This window comes from Alligator mississippiensis, chromosome 7 (genome assembly GCF_030867095.1).
Source record: "Alligator mississippiensis isolate rAllMis1 chromosome 7, rAllMis1, whole genome shotgun sequence".
Classification (NCBI taxonomy): Eukaryota; Metazoa; Chordata; order Crocodylia; family Alligatoridae; genus Alligator; species Alligator mississippiensis.
The window spans coordinates 53,885,005-53,907,039 of record NC_081830.1 but is presented as its reverse complement, the minus strand read 5'-3'; the positions used below and the strand labels follow the sequence as shown (position 1 = coordinate 53,907,039).

General features: G+C 37.5%; 1 protein-coding gene across 8 annotated transcripts in view; it reads right to left on the bottom strand.

Moving 5' to 3' along the window:
- Nucleotides 1-213: 213 nt before the first annotated feature.
- Nucleotides 214-22,035, bottom strand: part of AGFG1 (ArfGAP with FG repeats 1) — a 72,802-nt gene continuing 50,980 nt past the window's right edge. For 2 of the 8 annotated variants that reach the window (XM_059730963.1, XM_019491735.2), the window contains exons 4-14: nt 21,441-21,603; nt 19,851-20,007; nt 15,686-15,805; nt 14,974-15,045; nt 13,673-13,882; nt 11,510-11,693; nt 9,324-9,403; nt 8,911-9,003; nt 6,036-6,194; nt 4,748-4,839; nt 214-4,374 (exon numbers count right to left, since the gene is read on the bottom strand). In XM_059730963.1, coding sequence (XP_059586946.1) covers nt 4,315-4,374; nt 4,748-4,839; nt 6,036-6,194; nt 8,911-9,003; nt 9,324-9,403; nt 11,510-11,693; nt 13,673-13,882; nt 14,974-15,045; nt 15,686-15,805; nt 19,851-20,007; nt 21,441-21,603 — 1,390 coding nt within the window. In that variant the 3' untranslated portion in view covers nt 214-4,314. Of the gene's footprint in view, nt 4,375-4,570; nt 4,655-4,747; nt 4,840-6,035; nt 6,195-8,910; nt 9,004-9,323; nt 9,404-11,509; nt 11,694-13,672; nt 13,883-14,973; nt 15,046-15,685; nt 15,806-19,850; nt 20,008-21,440; nt 21,604-22,035 lie in introns of all 8 variants that reach the window. The other 6 variants (XM_019491736.2, XM_019491737.2, XM_006258320.4 and 3 more) reach the window with 6 other exon arrangements.

The following is a 22,035-nucleotide window of genomic DNA, read 5'->3' as shown; positions in this document are numbered from 1 at the left end:
GTTAAGCCTTTTCAAAATTTGTACTGGTGTTAAACCTATCCAACAAAGTTACAATTAAAAATTGTTTTCATACAGTTAAGATACTTTAGTTACGTAAGCTAGCTTTATCTTTACAATACACTTATGCAGGTAACCCATGGCTGCTTTTTAGTTACATAAGCTGGTTTTATCTTTATAACACGCTCCCCAAGAAACATGACATAAGTGAGAACGTATTTTAAAACAGTCTTTATTTCCATCAAATCTGTACAATATTTATTTACTGGTGTTTTTTTGTTAAACCTTCCTTCTCTTAAGAAGGGTATTTATCATTTCAAGTGATAGCTAAGTCTTGCTGCTTTCATCTTTACAACACACTCAGAAATAATTCACTCTCAACCCAAAACCCCCTCCCCATATGAATGTACTTGGATATCCAAGTCAATGAAACAAATGGCAAACTATTCAGCCAAAAATCACTGTTGTGATTTAGTCTCACTTCAATGGTTCAACAAGGGCAGCCCAAGAAATGAACCAGCAGGATACAAACAAAGCCAAATATGCTCATAAAAAAAGTGATACAAAATTTCTAGTGTCAATGACAGGTTTGTCTGTCTGTGGTACAGTGAATACTGCTGTAACTAGTTAGCAATGTTGCTGTTCAAATCCATATTTTCAGAACACCTGTATTTGGTTGTAGTTTTGATACTATAATGTCCTCTGCTCTCATGCAAGTGGTTAAAGCAAAAGCTAACGGTTGCAAATCAGTTACAGAAAGTTTATAATTTTGCCTCTCAGTATAATGTAAGCATGGGGGTAAATAAGCATGGTAGTCAAGTCTTGCTGGTTTTATCTTTACAACACATTCACAGAACTAAAGTCCCCCCCAACCCAAAGCCCACCCATCAAAAAGCAGAACACACACCAGTAAAAATACATTTTAAAACTTTTTCCCAAACCCTTCTCCTTAGCAGGGTTTTTATCATTTCTAGTGTCAAATTAAGTGTTCAGTGTAAGACAACAAAGGCTTATCTTCCTCACTAATCAACCCATAAAGAGTAGCATTAGGAATACCCAGGGTAAGCGTTTCTCAGAGAGAGAGAGAGACCATTCATGGCATAGCCTATGGCATTAACAGTATTTAAAACACTTTCCATACAGACCTTATCACAAAAGTTCCTGAATTGTCCGATTTATGTCTTCACCTAGCTAGGTAAGACATTCATGACTACCTTGACCACATGTCAAAAACACTTCCCATACATTTGTCAAAAAGCCTCAAACAATATTTCATTATGCCAAAAAAAACTCCCAAAGCCCACACAAGAGCTTTCATGATGCTTTTACGTTTTTGACAAAAAACAGGACCTGCTAGTTCTATTCCTAACTACTTTTCGAAGAAAGTCACAGTATTGTCTTCTGAAATGCCAGATCTCTGTTCTTTATAAAAGCAGCTTCTCTTCTCCAGTATCAGGTTACAGGTGTGCAGGCTTTCTGGGGTCATTAAAAAGGTTGAATCTAACTGCAAAGGGGATTAAACAACCCAAAAAACACCCCCTCCCCAACTTGTTAGTCACTGTTTAATCAATCCTCAGCCAATTCATACCCCACCATGGTCCCAAGCCTCCCCCCCAGGCATGCTTCAAGACTTACTAGTATCTCTGCTCCCTTATCTTCTTCCCACTCAGGGTCTGGAGCAAGGTACCCCTCTTCTCCCAAATCGTCAACATCCACTCCAGAAGACTGGGCCTCCAACTCACAGGCCTGCTGCATGTTCACATGGGCTTCCTGACCAGGTTGAGGCACCTCAGGCAGTCTTTGGGTTAGAGGACTGCTCTCTTTAAATCTCCTCAGAACTATCACTATGATAATGCTTCCTTTGCAAGTGTTTGACAAGTCTTAGTGCTAAAGCAAGGATGAGGGGTCTTACTGGTATAATGTAAGAATCCATATCTTCTTCCATCTGCCTTAGCCTGGGCTCAGAAAAACATATGGTCGGCTTTGGAAAACAGATAGACCGAGAGCTTGAAGACTGGACATCACACGTCTACTCAGCCTGGTTGGCTCGGCACCACTCTCAGAGAGGCCTGAGGCCTCCGAAATCCCCCACAAATTTGTTAAGGGCAGTAGGATGGGTTGTTAGAGAAGTCACAACCACCTCCTTTCCCCCCACACCTCATTACCTGATAGGCGGCATTTATGCCATGTGGTCTATGGCAGGCCATGCAGCATAAGGGGCAGTCATTGGGGCCCTAATAGGCAGCCCTTCTTATGTCACAGACCATATGGGGGGCAGGGAATTCTGGGACCAGCATGGCAGTCAAAATGGATGCCAAAATGACAGCCAGGAGGTTCTGTCACGTGCCATGTGACCAGGGCAGAGTTTCCAATATCATACACCATGTGACATGGCAAGGGACAAGAAGATGGTGACCAAGTCGCAAGGCTTCTAACATCATACACCATGCGACAGGGCCAGGGTACCTGTTGATAGGATGTGTGCCCTACACACTACTATCATACACATCAACTTTTTTTTTTTTGGACAAAGTAAAACAGAGTTTATATTGAGCAGCTGCCATTAAATTAGCAATAGATGCCCTCCCCAAAATCCAAGAGAATGACAGTTCCCTTTAAATGTCCATTCCAAATATTCAGAGGTGCTTTTTCCTGCCTTTGCCCTGTGTTCTTCCCCCTCCCTGTCCCCCGGATTAGCTCCTTTCTATGGAGATTCATTAAGTATTTTGTCACTCCAGCACTTTTTGTTATTAAGTCATCAGTTGTACGCAATGTAGCTAGAGAGCTAAACAAATGCCTAAACACAAATGTCTAAATCTGATGCACAGTATATCGCACTTTTGCACAACTAATGCTCTAAATGTCCATTTATTCCTAAGCCTTCTGGACAACTTTAAAAAATTCAGCATGCATGAAACAGAACAAACAAAACAAGTAAACCAGCATTATTCAATAGTTTCTTTCTATTCCCCCAAAATTTTTACTTGGCTGTAAGCACTAGGATTTGTGTCCATTTTGTAAACAGTTATACCATAACATGTATGCCAATATTGCTCATTTCTACTATAAGTGAGAAAATTACATGGAGGAAGGGCCACAAAAAAAAAAAAAAAAAAAAAAAAATTGTCTGCCACCATGAACAGCTCAAGAACCTAATGTTTTAAGCAACACTGACTAAAGATCTGGTGAGCAATATATTAAATATAAGTTTAGATGAAAAATAAGTATAATTTTAACTAACATGGAAAACTAAGCGGGTGTATACTGTCCTGGGACCGGAAACCTAGATTAAGTGCCAAAAATAAAAGTAAAATGTTAATTTGAAAGAAGGAAACTTCATGGCTCCCTTCTGCACCTTTCTAATATAGAACCTTCCAATATAAATGGAATTCCTTAAATGCAAGTACAAGGATTTCAGCTCTCTTAAAAAACAAAATATCTCCTATCCACAAAACAGTTTGATGTAAATGACAGCTAAGGAAAACACATGAAGTAATGACTGACACTAGACAGAATTAAGTTGAACCACAAGTGTGCCCAAAAATCTTTTATCTGAACTTGCTTATAAAGCCTATAGTTCCACTTCTATGAACAGAACACAAACTAAGGAAGCCAAAATATGGGCGTCTGCTTTCAACTCATTTGTTCCTACACAGCAAACACGCACAAAATCTTTTTTCTAATATTTATTTTTTTTCACCTGCAAACTGTAGCAAAACATGATCAGCTTTATTATGCAGACAGATATCCCTCTACATTAGAGAACTTAGGCATGTATAAATAGAAGAGCTCTTAGGAAAGGAAAACATCTTGAGAAATGAACAAAACCTCCAATTTAACTTCATGACTTCCAATAGCAATGGTTAAAATTATGTAGGTCATTCATTCCAAGAGATACAACAGCACCTCAAAATGGCTGATCTATTTTTCCCCATAACATTTTTCACATAACAATGTGTTAAAGTTACAAATACTGATATGCACAAATAGCTATTTTCTAAGAAAAAATATGTACAGTACTGCAGCATAATGAATGTGGTATCTGCGATAACTTATTAGCCAATTTTAATATACATGATACCGCTACTTTTTTTCTCCTGCCAATTCACAGGTTAAAAGATGTTACCACAGCCCTCTGTTTTGCACATTATTACCTGGTGGGTGGGGTTTGTTTAAAACACAATGCAGGCTCTTTGTTTTTTTTGAAGACTTCTCTTGTGTTTAAAGCTAAGATCAGTGAAACAAGACAACAGTGCAAGAGGCGCAGAGATGTTAAGTGACCACATAAGAGTTCTTTTGGGTAAAGTGTCTATAAGGCTATAAGAAAGGATTGGTCGATGAATTTCCTGTTGGATATTGTCCTGTTGGTGCACCAGCCTGAAAACATATAGAAGGGAAAAAAAGAAATCAAATATAATGAAAAGCACTTTACATGACAAAATTAAAAAAAAACAACAAACAAACAAAAAAAAGAAATTTAAATCTGATCAGAAAAAAATACTATTTTATGTTGCAGCTTTTTTGTGATTTTATTCACAGCTACACCCCTTTTAAGAGCATGATACATAAATACCTCTGTCTCAATTTGAGCAGCTTTATGAATGCCATGTCATCAGAATGCTCAATTGCATCTAGGAGGATTCAAATGCTGCCTTGCCTAATTTGAAACAAAAACAGGCTGCATGTGTCTCTAAATGTGTTAGCGATTGCATCTTTTTGATTTATTACCATTATGTAATAACTTACTTACCATAAAAGGATTACTAGATACTCCAACAGCTGTAACTTGTCCAAATGGAGTCACTACAGGCTTTGCCTGTCCAAATGCAGCAAAACCTGCACCTTGAGAATATGAAACAATAGCTTTAAAGATTGTGCCAATAACAACATAAAAAGACAGAAAACTACTCACTAGGAAACCACTACCATCACCAGGTCATATGTTAAACTTTTCACCTAATGAAAGTCTGCCCTGCAACAAGGCCAAAGGATTAATTTACATTATGCAGTATTAAATGGGTATTGCACGGTCAAATTTGTCCTCCAAACAAAACCAAACCCAAGTAATTTTCAAGTTTTACTTTCATTCCTATGGGAAACACTTTAAAAGTACTTCAAGCCTGCTTCCAACTCAAAATGTTCCAGTATTTTAGCACATGACAAGTAAAATGGATAGAAACTTAGTCAGTTTCACTTCCATGTGCAGCTTACCTGCTATGTATGGGATGAAGAGCCAAATGCATTAGTCAATTTATCACGCTATTAAATTTTCCAATTTTAAGTTTTTCCAATTTTAGTAATAATAAAGAAAATTACTATAACTGAACGAGCATTAAAAAAGTGTCTTTAAATAAAGAATTTCCACTTTCTATTTGCCAAAATAGAAACATTTCCCCCAGATGAGCAAGATGTACTGCATTGATACAGGTCTACTAAAAATGCTTTGTCCAGAATTTGCTCCCATTTAATTCACTGTGAATTCTCATATAAAACAGCTGAAACCAAATCTCTCTCTAAAGTAGTAAATACTATAAAATATCAACATTTTTAAATAAAATGATGTGGTCACATGAAAACATTGATTCTTAAGGCTATGGTTCATAAACACCCCACTTTCTTCCTCCCCACGTATGCATATACACAAAGGTAAACTTTTTATAATGTTCTAAATTATTAACAACACAAAGGTATTAAATCCCAAAAGTATGGGGGGGGGGGGAGGAGGGAGCCTCTGCTTTTATTCCCTTTGTCCCTAATGCTTTCCTTGAGAGGAAGCTATATGTTGGTTATTTCTGAACATTGAAAAGTTACACATCCTCACTACATTCAAATGTGCTCTCTTTTTGGACCTTTTCCTTCCTGTTAAAACTCAAGGGAAAAAAATACTACTTTTATCCAAAGCTCTACAGCCCTCAACTTTTTAAAATTATTAAGAAGGTGTTATAAAAACGCTGAATTCATTCATGTGATGTGATGTGATGCTTGTTATATATGGTATTCCTACTTGACCGAACAGATTCTTCTATGTTTTAACTTACCATTTGGTTGTTGAGCAAAAGCTGTCTGTTGTGGGAAAGCTGCCTGCGCTGGGAATGTTGGCTGCTGGAAGCTGCCACTAAAGCTAGTAGGAAGACTGTAGGAGGCAGGTGTTCCAAACCCTGCAGGCATGCTCATGGATGCAGTGCCAAACGTTGCCGCTGGTAAGGGAAAGTAGCATTCAATTACTTACATATCTACCAGCAATTGACTACAGATACCACATACGCTTTTTAGATCTTAATGCCCATACAACTACCAGTATCAGTATCACACCAAAATTCCAGGATCAGTGAGCCAATTTATTCACCACAAGTTTTATTCAACTTAGTGCTCCAGTTACCTTTAAAGTATTAATTTTACTAGATTTTAAAAGCTTTGTTATATCAGTATTCATGCATTTCATGGAATTATTTTCCATGGTCTCCATCTACTTGAATAACTTTTAAGAGTTAATTCTTGTCAAGAGTTAAATACTAGCACCAGCATTTACAGGCAAGCCAGTGTTTATTTTTTTTCCCTATTTTTTTGTTCAGCATAGAAAAAAAAGTTTCAGATTTCCTAGATGGATTACAGAGTTACTCAATGAAAAGAAAGTTTTAAACACATTACTCAGTGTCCTTTTAAAATACTCTCGTGTTCTGCACATTTTATTAGGAGACAAAGTTTCTAGTGTAGAATCAATTCTCCTATAAATTAAAATAGGATTTAAAACCACCACACGTTTCTGTAATCTACCTCACCACTGAAGATTCCAAGTTATACCAACTTGCTGCATTTATGCAGTACACTATGCATCTTTAAAAAAATGCTTATTAACAGCAGCACAGCAAAGGCAAAAGACTAGCAACAAGACAGCTGAATCCTTTTGGATGTAATGTGGTAATAATGGTTATACAGAAGAGCTTTTGAAATGAACATAAATGTCAGGCATTTCTGCAGGACTGTCACTACAGTATTAAAACCCGTTCTTTTATAGCACTATAAATTTTAATTTATTTTTTGTACAAAACAGGTACAAACAAATTCTAAATCAGTGTTTTGTATTGAACACACTGGCAGTTAAACTCATCAGATAATTGGGGGGGGGGGGGGTTGGTGGGGAAGGAATTCTTAAAAGGGAATACCACACCACACCACGCGTGGGATATAAACCAAACATATCATTGACAAAAAGTACATACAAACAATGCACTGACATTACTTTCACAAGTTACCATTAACCAAAGACTTTTGCAGTGAAGCTTGATAAAAAAAGCAAATCCAAACGCACTGCGACAAAAATGCACAATGGTTTGGGACAGCCTTAACAGGTGTCAAACGACAATGAACACAAGCTTCAAAAGTAAATCACTCAGATTGTAAGCATCTATTAATGTGACCATGGAGGTAAACAATGGCTGTTTTAGTTCAATTTATTTATATCAAGTAGCTAAGTGATTTTTTTTCTCCTCAAATGCCACCACACACATCCATGCCCACTCCATTTTAAGATATGGAAGATAGCCTACTCAAATTCTACATGCAAAGAACCACATAGCTGGCAGTAAGCTTTCACAGGCAAATAAAACAATTAGCCACATGAAACTCAGATAACAAGTGTGGCCACCTACCAAAATGAGCCTGAGGAAATATGTGAGAGTGCATTGCTCCCGAGAGGCCTTGCGGAAGCCACAAAAAGACCAGACAATGTCAAATTGCTTATACATTTAAGAACAGTTCTGTCTTATATAAATATACAATTAAAAATAGCTATATCTGATTAAGTGCAGGGCATAAAGAACTTCCTTAGAATAAAACCCTTCCAATAAGCAAGCTTAGTACCTACCAAGTCTGCTGATAAGCAGTGAAACAATTAGATAGTATATGAAATGTTATAAGCTGAGTATACCTGTATTATACAGTTCATACAAAACTCACTCAAACTACATGCATGGGGTGTGTGTGTGTGTGCGCGCGCGCGCACACGCACATAAAACTACATGATGAAGTAATCTTAATATATGCACTGGGTTTGTAGAAAAAAAAGTATGTTATAGCTAATAGTTATTTTTTTAAATCTGCTACTAAATTTCCATTACAGAAATGTGTCAAAAAACTTTTCCAAAAATAATAGTTTGAAAGTAGGGGAACAATCAGAGATTGAACTGCATGACATTTAAAGTGAAGTAGTTTAACTAGCTACTTTCACAGGTGGTTACTGTCTGGCCAACCCACACAGTCAACTCTACTGGCTTCTTAAAGGCTAATGTTTTTAACAGCCTACAAAAAAAACAGAGAAGAGAAGAATTTATAAAAATGGTACAACAGTCAGTAACAAGAATATTAAGCAAGATTTAGTCAGTTTGGCTAAGAGACAATCCATGGTAAAAGTTTGCAGAAATCCTGTTATCAAGATGGGGCTTATCCCAAAATTCAGCCTTATATATCAGAAATTAAACAGAAAATAAAAATAAGTTTGGTCAGTATCTAAATCCACAAGCACCATTTTGTAAGCAAGAACACCGCCATGACTTCTCCAGTTCATATTTTGCATATGGAGTCATTGTTCCGTGATTTCCACAGAAGCCAGCTCTTGCCACAGAATTGTGCTGCAGAAGTCCAAAGTTTAATTTAAAGGGATTTCTATTCTTAATGACATGGGAGGAAAGACATATTTCTAGAGCACTCAAGACCTGAAACAATAGCTAGGAAACTATGCATCTCAACTGGGATAGTAAAAATTTGAAGTGGTCACCAAAACAGTACCATCAGCTATTTCTCAGCTATTTATTTTATTTATTTATATAAATAAGAAAAGCATTCTGAAGCTACAAGCACAAGTCTTTTAATGAAAGGTTTACATCCTTAAATGACAAGGCTCATTTTTTTCCTAACCTGTTGCTCCTCGGCTATTGGTCTGAAATGGGTTTGTTGAAGGTGCCACTGGGGCAACGGGGGCAGCCACAAAAGGATTTGTGGAAGGTGTTGCTGTGAAAAAAAAGCCACACACAAGATCAATCAATCTTTTCCAAAAAGAGAAAATCTTTACACAGCAGTGATTAGAGTCTTATTACACCATATGTCAGTTACAAAGTCATATCCAGTTAGAACATTAAAGATACGCAAGCACCATCTTCTTAGCAGACCATTTCTTAAAAACTACTTATCTTACTGCATGCACTAGCAGGGATTCCATTTTTTTGCCAACATCTCTAATGATGGCGACAACACTAGCTTTACTATACACTAAACTAAAAGTCAATATACCGTTTGCTTGCAGTCTGCATAAGTTTAATATTTTAATATACCTCCAAATGGAGCAGGCACACTCGAAGATGCAGGCTGTGTCTGTGCGGAAGCAGCCACGGGTACTGTTCCAAAAGCATTGCTGAAAATAAGTCACATTCAGTGAAGTCAGAGTTGCTTGTTTAAAAATTTAAGTCTCCTACAATTATGGTGCGTAAATAGGATAGGGATGTTGATTAACAGATGCACAAACACTATATAGTCCACTGGTGTAAGAGCTGAATTTGGGATGCCAAGCTCAAAAACTGACTATATTATACACTTATGAGAAAAGTGTATAAGTATGGATACTGGGAAAAAAAAAAGACAAACTGTCAAGCAAAAGCTCTAGGGAAACTTGCATTTCCAAGCAAAGTAGCTACAAGCATTTAGTTTTCATTACTTTCAGAGGCAGGGGATTGGCACCATTTGGATTACAAATACAGCGGATTCCTGTTACTTGCACAGCATCTATTTCCTAATTAGCGGTGTGCAAAGCAGGCCCTATTAGATTCAGATTTGGATTCAGCCCAAATCAGGGACAGTGATTTGGCTTGTTGATTCAGATCACTGTCCCCAATTTGATTCGGCCAAATCCGAAGATTTGATGCCGATTTGGAGAACCGGCGATTCACACACAGCTTTAAGTGTCTTTTTTACATACCTCGAGGTACCAGCACAGCTTGTGAATGCTACAATGCTGGGGCACATGGAGCTTCCCACAAGAGGGAGGCTTCCACATGCTCAGCGGCAAACTCCGAAGTGGACTGGAAGTAGTTCTGGTCTACTTTTGGGTTTGCCAGGGAGCGCACTGCCATCCCCCACCCCCCCAATGCCTCCCCAGCTTGGCAATCTGCCACGGGGGACCCCAGGTGCCCGCCCAGACCCAGGAGGCATCAGTCATTGAGCCCGGGGGGGGGGGGGGGGGGAGGGGGGACCCCCTGTGTGCTTCCCAGCAGACCTGGAAGTGGACTGGAAGTGCTTCTGGTCCTCTTCCAGGTTTGCTGCTGAGCGTGCTGGGGAGCCCCCCATGCTTCTGTGGGATGCTCCCTGTGCCCCAGCATCGCACCACTCATGAGTTCTCGCTATCTAGAGGTATGTAGATAAAACATTTAAAGCTGCCTCTATGTCCGATTCGATTCAGAGAGATTAAAGGGTCCTCTGACTGGATTTGGAGATTCGGTCACCGAATTGGGCCAAATCAAAATCAGGGACCGAAGCTTTGCACAGCACTATTCCTAATGATAAAATCCAAATAACTGAAGAAGCAAAATGGGCAGGGGGAAGGGGAAGAAGCAGGGAAAGACTAGAAATGGGTGGGTACTTCTCAATTATAAAAAATGTGGCACTGCACATTAAGTCATTTCCCATATTTAAATCACCAGCTCTAAAAAAGAGCGATTCACTGGTAAATGAACTGAAAAATTATGGTATTTGCTGTTCAATGACAGTAAGCCCCACTGTGCCTTTATGCTTGATAATGTACAGATGAATAAATTAAGAAAATCCCACACAATACATAATTTCCATCTCAGACATGCTGCTGAGTGATCTAATGTAGCTGCCATAACACAATTAAGTATGACTTTAAAAAGCTGTATATAATCATTCACCAGGCAAATTTTTTTTAAAAAAAATTTGCTCAAACTTTGCACACTTAAAACTTTACGATATTTGATCAATCATTTCTTCTCCTAGTATACTGCATAAACCCAAACTAAGATGTGCTAAAACAGATATGTAGAGTAACCAGATGGAATTTAATTAAAATAGATTTTTTTTCTTAGAAGTATGCAAATAGCCAATATACAATAAAGCAGAGCCTACTGTACCCATATTATTCAAAATAGAGTGTTTGCCATTTATGCTGCTATGTTAGAATTGCTTGCAAGTATAAAATTTTTATTCTCTAGCAATGTAGTGTGTACATCTCAAAAGGTGTAGAAAGGCAAAAGCTGGTCAAACACTAGTCTTAAGTTTTTATTTTACAACTTCTTGTGGGTAGTCCAACCAACTATTGCTATCAAAACCACATTCTCTCAAAAGCTAAAATACCCATACATACTGCTCCAAAAGTTAAATTATGATCTAACACAAAAAATAAGAGAAGTCATACATACACGTTTTTGAAAAATAGTGTAATTATTAGCTGTTTTCTGCCTGTAGATAGTTACTTTGAAAGTTGCTTTAATTTCTGACAAGAAAGTACCTGCTAACATTACTGGTGGAAGTATATGCATTACTAGATGTTGTTGTAGAGCTGAATACGCTGTCTAATTCTGCTAAAGCTGCGTACTTGTCTGAAGATGCACTTGATTGACTTGGGGCTGATACAACAGGACCTGCTGATGCTGTAACTACAGTGCTGAAACTACTTCCTTGTTCACCACCACCTGAGGGAAATAAAATAGATATACATCAGATTTAAAAGTTTAAAAATAGCACTGAAAGAGGTCACTCTCCATGAACTACTGAACATTTGCATGCAAAAATGAAAAAAAAAAAATCCTCGTATTTGTGACTTAAAAATGAAGCACTATGCTTTTAATGCTAACCTAATAGAGGTCAAGTCAACAATGGCTTTTCATTTCCCCCATAATAAGCAGACAGTTCATGCTTTACATTTTATAGTATTCTTTGTACTCTCCAAAAATCCCATGACTAACCCGCAGGCTTATTTCAGAATACAGTATTGAATATTACACTGAGACATTCTTGGACATTTGGAGTAAATTAAAAGCATGAAAAGCTAACAAATGAATTACAGAAGGCTGGAATAAAAAAAATTCATTTCACTACTCCCTCAAAACGCACAAGAAAACTATACCCTACTTTTTCATACTTTATAAACTAATTTATAAGTAACCTAATTTGACTTCAGTCCTGCCACAGATTGAGTCCAGAAGGTAGGTGGTATATGCATTTACACGACTTATCCTACAACTGATTGCTCATTTTCATTTTAACCCTACTTTGGGTAGCTACTTTTCAAAGTCACGAAAGGAAAGTAATGTAGATCAAATGCATCAACTCCAAAAGAACAGCATGAAATCATTTTTCCTCCAAAGATATTTGTTCTCAGCTATCTCCATTAAAACTGCAGGAGATATTTAAATGCCAAATACATACATGGTATTTTATATTATAAAAGGAGAATACAGGGTTTTTTTAAATTTCCTGTTAACAACTGGTAGCATCTAAAAGTGGACAGAGTGTGTTGAAAAGTAACAGCTACTTTCTGGCATATAGAAAGAATGAACTGAAAAAAAAAGAAAAGGAGGAGCTAAGCTAGTAAAAAGCAAAGACAGACAACAACAGCTCTGTCTCTTCTACTAAACTTGGTAATAGGATATTCTCATAAGTTGCACTTAATAAGGTAGGTCATGCTAGCCAACACATACCAAGGTGTGCAGGAGCTACTATATTTTTAACATCATTGAACATCTGCACAGCTTCTTGATCCATAAAAGCCAGGGGAGATCCAGACTAAAACAGTGAATTACCCTGCTGCATGTGTATTAACCATTGCTATTAGATTTGTTTATTACAACAGGAAATAGCTTTAAAAACAAAAGCTTCACTATAGTTACTCAAGTCAGCCAATGTCCTCTCTATAATTTAATGCTCATTGTAAGTGTCACTTCCCAAACTGACAGCTTTAAAGTGAAGAACATACCAGTTTTGCCTGGTAATTACTAACTTCTTTATCATTTTAGTGTATTAGACTTAAATTTAACTTGGATTCTTACAGTTGGCTATTGACCTCATTCAACCCACAATTACTTTAGCATACATAGGATGACATCCTTTAAAATTCTCATTACAAGTGCTAGTGGTTAAGAGGCTCAAGCAAGCACCAAGTTGTACAAACATCTGGGAAAGCTGTAAAATGGTAGATGTTCAGCATAAAAGGTAATCATTTGGATGCTTATCTTGCTGGGATCCTTTGACCCTAGCTGACTTCCTACCCCTGGGGTAGGGGGCTGGACTCGATCTTCCAAGGTTCCTTCCAGCCCTAATGTCTATGAAATCTTTACCTCAGACTTCAGCTGGGATGCCTTCAATAATTTCTAGAAACCTAAAAATGTATTACTTGAATAGTCACCATTGAAACAGCACCAGGATGCCAAATTTTAAGCCATAAAAAGGCATTGATCCTTTGATAAGGTTTTTTTTAAACAGATAACTATATGGATAAAAAAGTATGCTTTTTTGTGAAGCCAAACCACAACCCAGGAGTGTTTAAAACATTGAAAGCATGAAGAAGTTTTCAGAGCAGAGCTTTTAGAACAACATGCACTGTTACCAGTTGACAAGCACAACCAATCTCAGGAGAAAGAATAAAAACAAGTCAGAGAACAAAAGTTAATACCTTGTCCTGTGCTGAAGATATTATCTAAGTTAGCAAGAGCTGCATATTTGTCTGCTGACTGGAGAGTTGGTTTATTCACTGCAGCTTTACTGGCTGCAGTTGCTGTTGTGTTGCTCTGAGAAGCACTGAAGGCTCCAAAATCAGCACTGGAGGATTTGGGGAAGTTATCAAAGTGAGCAAAGTTAGCATTCCCTGATCCAGCACTCCCACCTGGAACAAAATAAGTTAAACACAATGGATACTGCAAGGCTAGGTGGTCTCTCCAAACACTTGGTAGCAGTACTACTCCACCTAGGAGTACTATTATTCTGGTCTCATTTGTGGTAGACTAGGCAGTTACACCATATACCATAAGCTCCCTCAAAAGCCTTCTCCCACAGAATTAAAATCTTGACAAGCACATTTTTCAAACTTCAAAACCTGAGGTAAACCACCATAACTAACTCAAAACACATCCCAATTAAAAATGTGCAAAAACTACAGTTTCAGTGTAACACTAAGTCAAACTAGCTCAAGCAACAAATATTTCACTAGAAAATTGGAGGTACTTTTCTATTTGTAAACCACAAAATACGACAGCTCAATTGTGTTGCTGTCATAGTCTAGCAATTGGCTTATTTTCCATAATGGTTCAATATAGTTGACCAGTTTAGAATTCAGTACACTACAGACAAGTTTGATTTGAACATCCAAAAGATAGCACAATATGCTACCATGCCAAGATTGAGAGTGAGACAGTCATTTACTCCCAAATCTCCTGGCTTCCTCCAATTCAGACAGACACCACAGCTTTGAGGAGTGAGTATAGAAGAAAACAGCTACACAGGACATCTGAGACCACTTGCCTTCTAGTACATGGATTAGAAAAGCTAAATTATATTTATAAAAAACACACCACATGCTACTGATCTCTAAATATAGAGAAATCAGTTTGAAAGCTCCAGTTCTTGGGTGTGCACAATAGAATGTTTAACCATCTAGAAAGGCATGAATTTGTGACTTAAGACCATGTGTCCAGAGGATCAGTTATACTGTATTTTAGTTTACAAGGGGAGGTAAAATAATAGTACTTCTTTCATGTTTCCTTAGTGCATAAATGTATGTTGCAAGATGGTATAAATTGATATTCAGTTAGCCAAGTCACATCTCTAACAGTTAAATAATGGTTTTATGAGCAAGTATTTGGAAACCTAAACACAAGTTAACTGGTGAAAAGTGTGCAATGCTGTCACTAAATAAGAACGTTACACAACAGCAGAATAAAATGAAACAAGCCGAATTTCCCACTGGGTAGAACTTACTGTGTACAGCCTGGAGAGGAAAAGCTGAAGTAAATTCACCAAAACTGCAGCTAGATGAAAGCGTTCTGAACGCTGGACAGCCAGAAATGTGTGGGGGGTTAGAGGTTAACAAAAGAAGGGAGAAAGAAAATTAAAAAAATGAAAGTTTAAATGATACCACACTCCAAAAGGAAAGGAAAATAAAATAAAGAAGTCAGCCAAAGATCTAGACAAACAGCAACAGTCAGCCCAAGCAAGTTTTAAATGCATAATTAAAATTTAAAACACAAAGAAAAAATAGGAATATTTTTTTTTAGCAGCACTCTACATATGAAATCTTAATAGCCTCTTACAACACACTGCTGTGGTAAATTGTTCATACTTCACTAACTTACTTTTGAAAGGTTCGCATTTTAAGTTCCATAAGTATAAGTATTCAACAATACGAGTTAATATTCCTAAATTTATAGTGATTTTCATGTGTAGAGCTAATAAGCTACAATGCTATAAATTAGGCTTCCCAATAGTGCAGGGGAGAGGGGGGGACGACACACCAAGAACACCAAACAGATGAAAGCATTCATTTCAGGTTTCCCCAGAGCTTCAGATAATTCAGCTGTGTTCAAGCACACAGATATACAAAGTCAACTCAACTTAAGTACTTATCAACCTAAAAAAAAAAAAATATATGGAATTTATATTATAGATTAATCAGAAGTTCTAGTAATTCTACCTGTATTTGGGGGCTGAAAAGGAGATTGACTTGCTGTGGGGAAACCTCCAAAGTTACTCGAACCACTAGACTGTCCAAATGCATCAAAGTTTGCAAAACCTGCATTTGCAGAGTTCTGCGCTGTAAATTGTAAAGGAACAAAACACATTAATGGATATGAAAAAACAAAAACAGATGTATTAACTGAATTTATGGTATGGTGATCTGAGGGTCATGTCTACCAACTTAATTTTTTTTTAAGCACAAATGAAATATATCACTCATCCAAAGTACAATATAAATGCTTCAAACCATGTTTTAAACCTTTCATGTTCACTTGTCATGATCCTGTCAGTGAACTCCCACTTTTGTAAAGCTTACTTCTTTCAAGCATAACAGCAATATGTCACTATTCAATATCCACACTCAGCACTAAGAAGAAAGGTTTGTTTGGCAATATCTCATTGGACCAGCTACATATTTGGAGAGATGTTAGACAAACTTTTGGGTAGAAACCATCCTCTTTCAAGTCTGGGAAAGAAGCATATAAGAAATCTAAGCTAAAATCCAGGTACAAAACTGTGTCTACCTCTCAGCTATATAGATGGTGAATAAGAGTTATTACTACACAAACCTGGCTTTTGTAAAGTTTTAGATAGTATATTATGTAGACAGAAGCACTCAGGCCACTACTTCATTTAAGCATAATCATAAAAATTAACCAAACCAAACAAGGAAACAAAAAAGTGAGTGAACAGAAAGCCTCTCTGTTCCTATTTAGCCTTCCTTTTAGACACTAAGTATAATGGACCATTAACACAAATTGCACGAGCAACATTAAGCATTAAAAGTGACACTGTGCAAGGTTCGTACTCTTGCCTCATTTCCTTTTGCACCATGACACTGCAAGGGAACTAGAATTTACTAGGCCCAACTCCTACCCAAGAGAGGGAAGTTGAACAGCTAGGTAGGACTTTCAGAGCACTTTCTATACTGGTCTGTAGACTTTAGTGACCAGGCAGGAATGCTAATTTGTGAATCTTTTTTTTTTTTTTTGGGTGGGGGGGGGACGACGACGACGATGACAGGGACGGACACAACACACGGGACGGGACAGGGTTACGTCACTATATTAAAAAAAATACTTCTTGTGACCGGTCACATTCATTTAGCATATACATACAAAGCTTCTCTGGATGTAAAGTTCTAGCCACTGCTTCCAAATTAACCCAGACCCAGTTGAGTTAAGCCAGTATCATAACATGGAACAAGTAAACAAGGCACCAGCTCACTGGAATGGCAGTCCCTCAGGGAGTTTGTCTCTCAAAAGCTACCTCAGGCTGCAAAGTAGCAGCTAGATGTGGGGTACCACAGCAGCTGCCGCTGCCAGAGGTTGCCAAACAACAGGGCAGAAACAGCTAGGATGTTCTGAGGCAGGCAAGACTGACCATCCTTTCCCCATCCATCCCTTCTCTCCAGTACCTAGTATGTTCCCGACCACCACTCGGGGTTTTTTCTCAGGGCACAAACCTTGTCAGCTACACCTTAAGTTAAACATCCCCCAAAAAGTAAGTTAGAGAAATGCTGATATTTTAAGTATTATCGAAGATGATGCTAGCAGTAGAGAGGGTTAGTAGGAAGAGAACCAATTAAAAAAGCATCTAACCCTACGTATTTAAAAACTAAAGAGAAGTTTATATGTAAACAGAAAGCTGCATTTATTAAACAGCTAGTCAGATGAACAGTTGTGAAAACACTAGAAAGCACCTCATTCATTACAGCTGGTTATATTTCAGACCACCTTTAGAAACTACTTATTATACAAACTGTAAGAATGACAGTGAAAAGCACACAGGCTTAGGCAAGTTTCACCTTTGTTCAAAATAGAACTCTACTACCTGGGGAGAAGGGAATAGTTTGGGAACTGCTGTGCTAAGATTTGTTTTACTGACACCTTATAAAGAAGGTGAGAATGAGAGCATGCAGGCTGAGGCTCAATTTATACAATATGGAGGTGATACCAATTTGCTGAAACAGTTATTTGGAGGTACTGCCCTGACCGATAAAATTCACAAGATTAATATTCTTCTGAAAACGCAAAAAATCCAATATATACAAGAATGTACTACTTTAAAAACAATCTTGCAATAGTTGTTCAAACCTTTGTGGCTCTCAGATTGGAGCACACTTGTTAGACAAAGAGGTTACAGCTGAAAATGAACTGGAAGGGAACAATGGACTTAGAGTTGAGATCGGAGAGCTATTGGGAACCAAAGTATAATTTTCAAAACATGTCATCAAGTTTGACTCTTCTATCGATAAACCCAAGGCACTACAGGATTTGTGGAGGTCTACTGTCACAACAATAACTGCACATAGATGCATCATTCTGAACCAAGTAGTTTGAAGCATTTTGGGTCTGCCTGGAAAAGATGGAGGTGTCTGTTGTGGCTGCAGACTACTGAAAGGACTCCAACAGAAACACCCTCCGTTTAGTCACAGTGAGTTTTGTATCTAAGTGTGTGATAAACATTCCTTTTGACTTGGGAATGAACACATTTTCTCTTTTCACACTAAACATTCTGTAGTTTTTTCAGGTTCATCTAGAATCAGTAATTGTCATTACTGAAAAAATTATAAATTGTGTTGAAGCCTCCCCCATTCTCCCAATTTTTAATTGCATATTGTGACCAACAGGAAAACTTCCTTTAACATGGAAAAATCTAATTGTTTTAAAGGTACGCCTTCATCTAATTGAAGTGTATTTGTTAAGCATTTTTGGCACCTCATTACAAAAGAAAACCCATAGATTTTTCTGCCCTTTGTACTCTGATCAATGTGGGGGGTAGGGGTTGTTTGTTTGTTTCATTTCTTAAACAGATTGGACTTTCAATCCAGCCAAGACATTTCACTATTCATATTAGTACAGGATTTTTCATCAGCAGTATTTCTCATTATTGGCAGCATTATGAAACTGAGAAACCAACCAAGGAGATTTAATAGACATTAGAGGCTGGAAGGGACCTCATGAGTTCGAGTCCAGCCCCCCTGCCAGAGGCAGGAAGTCTGCAGGGATCAAATGATTCCAGCAAGATAAACATTCAAATCCCTTTTGAATGAGTCCAGAGTAGGTGCTTGCACCATCTCTGTGATCCAGACTTTGGACACTCAGACTGTAAAGAAGTTCTCTCTTATATGGAGTCTTAATTGGCCTTCTAGAATATTGTGGCCGTTAGTCCCAAGGGATAACTAGGTCTATCTAAATGGATAAAGAAAGTGAAGGCATAGCAATAGACATATACCCTAACTAGTAGCAAAGTCTGCCATGAGTGGCTAACAGATATGGAGCATCACAGCTATAACTACTCTTCAGAATCAAAAAGTTAGCCATTCAGGAAAAGCCCACATGGATTGAGGCCCTATTTTCAATAATAAGGAAAAAACATCTCTTCAGGTTTGGCGTTTTATTCCAAGCCATTCTAAACACATAGTGTTATACCAAGCCCCATGATTTATGTTCAACATTTGTTTCATTATGCTTACTCTCAAACTACAAATCAAAGTTGAGGTCTTCCCTCCTATACCAACTCGCTCTTCCTTCAGTTGTCATCTCTTAGGTCTCGTCCAGTAGTGATTCACAACTTTTGATTCCTTGTTTCCTTCTCCAGTTCTTTACTTCCCCTCCATGAAGGAGAAAGCTTAATATATTTTATTTTTACTAAAAATGGTAGTAACAGGAACTAAACCACCATTTTATGTAATCAAATATATCTTTATAAACTTAACAAATCATGCCACTAGATTACCATCTTGTTATAAATAAGATGTTAACTAATACAACTGAACACTCCCAAGGCATAGTAATATTTCATTATTAACTCAGCAGTTCCCAATCTGTGGTATGGGTACCACCAGTGGTATGCAGACAACCTGTCAGTGGTACTCATTAACAGATTTATTATAATTACTTTATGGCAAAAATTTGCTGGTGGTACTTAAGGGTTAACTGAAAGAATTGCTGGTGGTACTTAAGGTTGTATGGTTAAGTTGGTGGTGCACAGTCTGTCAGTTTGGGAATCGCTGATGTAGACAGTATGGCCATGTCCTACCTATACACCATGAAGAAATAAAACAGCTTAGTTTCATATTTTTAATTTGAAATGAAAAACCTATAAAGCAATCTTACCTGTATGACTGTTGAAATGTGCAAAGTTTGCAAAATTTGCTGTAGCAGTTGATTGAGGAGCAGGAGCAGCAAAGATATCTGAGCCAAGGTCACTGAGGAGGTCAAATTGCTTCTTTTCTTGCTGCTGCTGCCCTTGAGACCGAACTACAACAGGGGACTATAAACAACATGTTAATTAGTTAAATAGGAAAGCCAATATTTTACCAACTTAGGATATTTACAAGAAACTATAAAAGGACAGAACTGAATAGGCTACTTTAGGACCAGTTTAAAACTCTTTTCCTGCCTGACCATGGTCAGCAAGTCATAGAAAGTGTGTTAAATTAAACAATGAGCTCCTTTTAAAAAAGTGATGCTTTAACCCAGAGTGTATAAACACTGGAGAAGTGGCAGAGTCCTTCTTCCCGCTTCCCTCTGCAGGTATACAGAAGCATTTTCTTCAAATTGGCCAAAGGCGTGAACTGAGGGAGCTCTGCAGATCTCCACCAACTAAGCTGCCTTCTACACACACAAAAAGTGTCTATAACAAAGTCCAAATTATGAAAATTGTATGCAATATCTGCAACTGTTTGAAAGCCAGCAGTGCTTCAGAGACTTATAGGTTTGAATTCCAAGCTCCTTTCAAAGTTTTCTATTTAATGGATTTCCTAAAACAGGGCACAAGTGCTGTAAGGTTAAAACTTCAAGTTAGGAAATTCCAAAACTGCGTTCAAATCTCAATTCTACCCTTTTTACAGACTAAAACTACCCCAAACTTGTTCAAAACATTTTACTCTCCTGTAATATTATAAACATACTACATTTCATTATACATTTCTTCTAATGGACTATCTCTACCTCATTTGGCAATAAAAGAAACATTCTTTCAGAACATACAAAATAGTAAAATAGTAATAGTGAACATACACATAATATATTTATGGCAGTTAAAAATAGGCAACTATATGATCTACAGAACTAACTCTAAAGACAGACGGTTGAAGAAATATTCTATGCCAGGCTAAAATATTTAGATACACTTTAGAAAGAACAACTACGACAACATAAGCCATCTTTACAATGAGCTAAACTGAAAAATACCAGGCGAAATGGAGTTTCACTACTTACATCAGCAAACACTAACTAAGAAAACAGGTCTTGTCCATGGCCTCCTTTAATTGAAAGATGGAGTTTAACAGACAGCTTAAGAGTATACAGGAGAGATTCTCAAATTCCAATAGGAATACAAGGGAGGACCACTCAACACAAACTTGTTTTCCCCATCTACAACATTTAAGCAAAAGCTTGTCCATGAAAACTTTAGGATTTTTAGCAGTGCCGCCAATATACTGCATGCTATGAATGGAACAGGCTATACTTTTTAGTTTGAAGTTCTTAAAAAGTCAAGTAACTGCAGTTTAGTTTTCAGACTTTCAGCCCCAATTTGAAAGACCACAAAAAATAAAAGAACATGAAAACTACTGATAACTCTCCTTTTACAAGTATCCCACTTATGCCACAATTAACTATTTTGTAAAAACATGATCCATTACCATTCCCTTTATTAAATTAATATAAAACTCTCACAAACCTAATTTACTACTTACTTACTTGGCTAGGTGTGCCTTTGTTTAAGTGCAATGCTGGTGCAGATTCTCCCAAAAGAGATTTAAGTGGCTTCACCTCAGGTGTACTGCTTGTACTACTTGCAGAAGACCCCGATATAGATGCATGGACTGAAGCCACCACCTTTGCTTGTTCTGGAGGAACATACCTGAGTAGAACAACAGTGTGTTATTTTATGATCATTTAACAGGATTTTTTGTTCCCACACATCAATTACAAGGCAACAATTCAAGAATTATTGTTTTGAGTCCTCAGACATGCTATTTTAAGCTCTAGACCAAGGAGAAAAAAAACGAATTGCTTTTTAGTGTGTCACATCTTTGCATCATTATAGCTTTTCTCTTAATAAAAAGATGGACTTCAAACAGATGGCTTAAGAGTAGACAGCTGGAATTCTCAAAGGCAAGGGAAGACCACCCAACACTAGGGGTACCTATACACATGCAGGGAGGCTGCTGTCAAATAATTTGAGCTGCCACCTGTCTAGTTATGTGGAGCACAGTATTTCTCCTGTCTCAGCTAAAAGGAATGACAGAAATAAACCTTGAAAACAGAACTTCCCACCTGCGTAGTATGTTAC